Below are 5,769 nucleotides of genomic sequence, written 5' to 3' on the forward strand. Positions count from 1 at the left end.
ACTGACGCAACACAGACGCTAAATTAATGATCACAGAAGATGGCTTGACGCAATTAAACGGTCGGCGTTTTATTCTGCAGGTGCCGGTGACGCAAGACGACGCAAAGGATGACGCAGCCTCCGCTTGGAGCAGCGGTCACTGCGTCAGCGGCGGTTCCAGCGTGAGCGGCTGCGTCACGACGCAGCCGCGAGCCGTCAGCACGTCGGCCGCGTCAGGAAGTGCCGATGACGCCTCGTCGGACTGTGTCGAAGAAATCTACATGGCCGACGACGTACGAGCGCCGTCTGGCGGCAGTAATAGATGTCACGGGAACGCGGCATGGACGGAGACGGACGCGTCTGCGGCACCAGGAGCAACAGACGGTTGCTATGGCAACGAGGATCGTTCCCCGCATCGTCTGCCGAAACCTGCACGTGTTCTCATGAAACGATTAACTAAAGTAACTAAAGTAAAGAAATACTTGAATGAATAAATAAATAAATAAATAAATAAATAAATAAAATGTCTGTACTATAACACATAATATATATATATATATATGTTATATTCCTGTAACATACTAACGCTGCTGCATCTCTCTCTTCTTTCTATCACGTGTTTACAGGTGAGCAACATGTTTATCATGTCTCTGGCCATCGCTGACCTCACCGTAGGTCTGTTCGTCATGCCCATCAGCACAGCTTACATCCTCACCGGAGAGTGGATCTTCGAACTAGTCATCTGCAAGATCTGGCTCTCGCTCGACTACACCGCCAGCACCGCCTCCATCCTCAACCTCTTCATCCTCAGTTTGGATCGCTACTGGAGTATTACGTCTCCGTTGAAATATTTAAAAAAGCGGACGAAAAAACGCGCGCTCATCATGATCTCTATCGTCTGGTTGTCAAGCGCTCTCTGGATTGTTCCGATACTCAGTTGGCAGCATCTGACGAACGGAGGTGTGCGCCGGATACCTCCGAACGTCTGCGATACGGAGTTCACGCACGACCGCGTCTTCAAGGTGACGACGTCCATCTTTAACTTCTACCTGCCGCTGACGATGATGATCTCGCTCTACGGGAAGATCTTCCACGAGATCCGGCAGCGGTCGAAGTTCGACATCGGCATCCGCAACACGGGAGGCGGAAACGGGAAGACGGACGGAGCGTCGGACTCGTTCGGCGATTACGAGAAACGCTTGAGCGGTGACGACGAACCGTCGCCGTCGCCGTCGCCCGCCGCCGCCGCCGACGACGACGACTCCGCCGACGTCGCCGACGCCGCCGACGATTCGTCGCCGAAGCTCAGCGTCGGGCAGTACTCGAACGTGACGCTGTTGGATATGACAGCGTCACCGAAGCTGACGCTGCAGCGCTTCGACAGCGTCAGGGTGAGCGTCGAGTACGTGTACGACAGCAGTGACGAGGAACACGCCGCGCATGTGCGAAGCCCCCTCATGGCGAAGCAGAACGCTGCTGCGCATGCGCGTCGCCAGCAGCTGCAGCAGCGCGTCGCCGAGACGTCGCTGACGGTGCACGGCGACGGTGGCTCCGCCACGGGCGGCGGCAAGCAGCACACGAACAACTGTTCATCTATGTTGAACAATGCCGTAGAGAATCCTCTCTACAGCAAATCTCGGCAGCTGACGCGACAACGCTCCGACCAGAAGCCGACGCGCGCCGTCACGCCTCCCGACAACCACGCGACGGATATCCGCCGAACTATCTCTAACAAAAGCAGCAGCGCGAAGAGCAACTCGAAGGCAGGCGGCAGCGGCGGCAGCACCGTCGGCAACAAACTATCGTCGAAGTTCATCAAATCGTCGCGAATTCCACGCATTCCTTTTGGCCTGAAGAAGAAGGTGAAGAAGTCTCCGAACAGCACTCTGAGAAGAGAGAAGAAAGCTGCCAAGCAGCTCGGTGTCATCATGGGTGCCTTCGTGCTTTGCTGGATGCTATACTTCGTCTTCTTCATGATCGTAGCCTTCTGCGACGACTGCATCAGCAGCGACCTCTACATGGCGTCGATCTGGTTAGGTTACTTCAACAGCACACTCAACCCTTTCCTCTATCCGCTCTGCAACACAAACTTTAAGCGCGCTTTTAAGAAGATGTTGAGATGCAAGGATGCGAGTAAGGACGTGGCAACGTACTCGCGCGCGTGTGATCTAAGCCAGGGCTACACAGGAAGGATAACTCGGTGACACGTTAACACACACCCGGCGTATACACGGAGTCCGAGAATATATATATATATATATATATGTATCATATATATATATTATATCATCGTTATGCGTCATCGTCATCGTTGTCGTCAATCGTCATCGCTTGTCGTCACCCGATGCCTGGCTTCCATGCCCGATTTAGCTTCTGAACTCTCACGATATTTTGATAAGGTCGAATTCACCCTACGTGTAAATTATACGCGCAGTACACACACGCACGCGCAGCACAAGCACCACACCACTGCCCACGGCGGCGAGCGATCCACACACGAGGGACGCGCACGCGGCGCACACACGCCACAGCAGCGCGCGCACCACACACATCACGCACGCAGCACACCGACACCACGCACACAACGCAGCACACACGCGCACACGAACGCACACAGCACATCACGCACACACCGGACGAGGCGCACAGCACAGCACGCACACACACACACACACACACACACGCGCAGCGGAGCGGCACACCCACCGCACATCACAGCACGGCACGACACAGCACACACACACACACACAGCAGCACACAACAACACAGATGCACACCACGCTGACTGGAACGCACTGCAACGGCGAGTGATTTCTATATGTCGCTTCGTACATATACACAATGTCTGCTCGCCGTGTCTGCCGCCCCGTGTGCCGGAGATATGCAAGCTGGTGTCTTGCGTCCACTGACGTCACATCGAGGGGTGACGTCACCGCAGGCTGGGCTTACGTCGTCAGAGTATCCTTTCTGTGTAACCGTGACCTGGATGACACGTGACGCGTGACAGGCGTGACGGCGTGACGTCAGCGGAAGCAATCGTACCGGCAGCTGCCGTCTGAAGCTTACCTCAATAAAATACACCAATAAATAAAGTAAATTACAACAAATAAATAAATAAATACACATACATTACTTACATACCCGCGCAACACCTTGTGCGTAAGCCTCGGCGTTTGGGTTACTGATATCTTGCACAGGGATGCATTCTTAGCGGTGGGTTGCGGATATTATTGGCAAGCGGATCATGTGCTAGCGTGGGTATAGGATCAATATTGCAAGCGGATGGCATTAGCTGATATTCTTGCAGGCGGATGCTGTTTTGCGCTGTGGTTTATGATATTATTGAACGGATGCATTTCTAGGCGGTGGGATTAGCGCTGTTTGTTTTGGGCTGCGCTGTTTTTCAGCGTGGTGGTATAGCAGCAGTATTCTGAGTCAATTGCGGTTACACGTTACGGTTGCTGTTTCATGGCGTTTCATTGACACTTGCCGCAGTACGACATTGTTTTCTCAGCCAAGTGGTCTTTCTTAAGTTCTCGTCGGCTGCCTCTCTCTCTCGCGGCTTTTTTTCTCTTTGCTCCCTATCTGGCGGTGGCTCTCCTCTTTCTCCTCATCTCTCTCTATGCCCTGTCTGCGCTTTCCCGCTTTCACTGTTTTCCCTCCTTGCTCTCCCTCTCCCTTCTTCTTCTCTCCTTCGCCTCTCCTCTCGTTCTTCTTCCTCATACCGCTTGTGCTCTTGGCTCAATTCGATTTTCATTAATGCGTTAGATTTCGATGCATGCGCATCCTGTCGCTGTTTCTTACGTCGCCACACGTGAGAGGGCGAGATGATTAGAGAGCAGCGGCAGGAGAGAGAGGAGAGAGCGATGAGAGCGAGAGAGAAAGAGAGAGCAGAGAGACAGGATAGAGCGCGCGCGAGAGAGAGAGAGAGAGAGAGAGAGAGAGAGAAGAGAGAGAGAGAGAGAGAGAAAGAGATAGAGAGAGAGAGAGAGAGAGAGAGAGAGAGAGGAGAGAGAGAGAGGGAGAGAGAGATAGGCGCGGCGAGGAGAGACGAGAGAGAGAGAGAGCAGAGAGAAGCGGGGGGGAGAAAGGGAGGGAGAGAGAGAGAGAGAGAGAAGGGAGAAAGAGAGAGAGGCAGGAGAGAAAGCGGAGAGAGAGAGAGAGAGAGTAGAGAGAGAGCGCGAGCGGAGAGGAGAGAGAGGGATAGAGATGATAGAGCGCGCGCGAGAGAGAGAGAGGAGAGAGAGAGAGGAGAGAGAGAGGAGTAGGGAGAAGAGAAGAGAGAGCAGAGAGGAGAGAGAGAGTGTAGAGAGAGAGAAGAGAGAGAGAGAGAGAGAGAAAAGAGAACCTGCCGAAACTTTGGCAACAAGCTATGTGGTTTTTGAAATCGTGCGCAGGCAGTTTTAATGGCATTTGAAGCGTGAATCAGTGAACGAAGTGAGTGTGTTGTGCGTGCGTGCGCTGCGTGTGTTTGTGTGTAGCGTGGCGCGCGTGCGTAGCATGTATAATATGTCTGGCTCCTTTCTCTCTCTCTCTCTCTCTCTTCTGCTCTCTCCGCTTTGCTCTAGCGCTCTTTCTATGGCTGTAGCTCTTCGTATCTCTGCCTCGCCTTGCCGCCCGCCCGCCCTCTCTCTGGCTCTCTCTCCTTGCTCTCTCTCCTCTCTCTCTCTCGGCTCTTCGTCTCTGGGCTCACGGATCTGTGAGGCAGTGATAGGACGTGATTAATCGCTTGACGCTGTGATTTGGGCGATTGACCTGTCCGCATGCCGCAACGCAACGGTCACTGCACACACACACAGCACACACACACGTCACATCTCACACACACACACCACCACCACATCACACACGAGACACACACGCAGCGTCACGCACACACGGCACGCACGCACTGCACGCGCACCAACATGCCTCTTCAATCCTCTCTCCCCCGCATCGCATGCGTCTTGACGTGTAGCTGGGGCATGATAGCGAGCGATTCTCCGAGCGGTTCGATACGCGACCTTATTTGTTGCCTCCTCGCCTTCGTCCTCCTGCCCTCTCCTCGTCCTCCTCGCTTTCCTCCCTCCCTCTCCTCGTCCTCCTCCTCCTAGCCTCTTGCTCGCTTCCCTCTATCCCTTCCTCCCCGCTCCTCCCTCCTTCCTCCCTTGTCCTCCTCTTCCTCCTCCCTCCGCTCGCCTCCCTCGTTCCCTCCTCCGTCCGTCCCTCTCCTCTCTCGCCCTCCCTCCTCCTTCGCCTCCTCGCCTTCCTCGCTCCGTCCCTCTCCTCGTTCCTCCTCCTCCCTACCCTCACTCCCTCCCTCGCATCCCCTCTTCCATTCCTGCTTCCTCCCTCCCGTCCCTCCCTCCCTCTCCTCCCTTAGTCCTCCTGCTTCCTCTCCCTCCCTCCCTCCACCTCGCCTCCTTCCGCTCCCTTCCTCCTGCCTCCTTCCCTCCCTCTTTCCCTCCTCCGTCCCTGCCCTTCCCTCCCTGCCCCCTTCCTCCCTCCCTCCATCCCTGCCTTCCTCCTCCCTCCCTCGGCCTCCCTCCTTCCTCCGCTCCCTCCTCCTCGTGACTGGCGAGATGTGTGGATAAATTAATGCTAGGGTGGGTAATGGCACACGCGGCCCGATGCATGGCATGAGTGGAGAGATCGATGGATGTCAGGGTGGGTAGGAGAGATCGAGCGTCATTTACAGATACCCTGAGGATGCGGTCAGTGAGGCGAGAAAGCAGAGGTGAAGAGAGGGAGAGAGACCGAAAGAGCGAGAAAAAAAAATATATATAGAGAGAGAGAGAGAGAGAGAGAGA

General features: G+C 54.8%; 1 protein-coding gene across 1 annotated transcript; it reads left to right on the forward strand.

Annotated features, from left to right (window-relative positions):
* The first annotated feature begins 539 nt into the window (after positions 1–539).
* Positions 540–2,219, forward strand: LOC106819419 (muscarinic acetylcholine receptor M1-like). Its single transcript, XM_014824059.1, has 2 exons — positions 540–1,185; positions 1,330–2,219. Exons 1-2 carry the CDS (start codon positions 540–542, stop codon positions 2,181–2,183), a joined length of 1,500 nt encoding a protein of 499 aa, XP_014679545.1. The 3' UTR covers positions 2,184–2,219.
* The last annotated feature ends 3,550 nt before the right edge of the window (positions 2,220–5,769 follow it).

This window comes from Priapulus caudatus, unplaced genomic scaffold (assembly GCF_000485595.1).
Source record: "Priapulus caudatus unplaced genomic scaffold, Priapulus_caudatus-5.0.1 Scaffold3390, whole genome shotgun sequence".
NCBI lineage: Eukaryota > Metazoa > Priapulida > Priapulimorpha > Priapulimorphida > Priapulidae > Priapulus > Priapulus caudatus.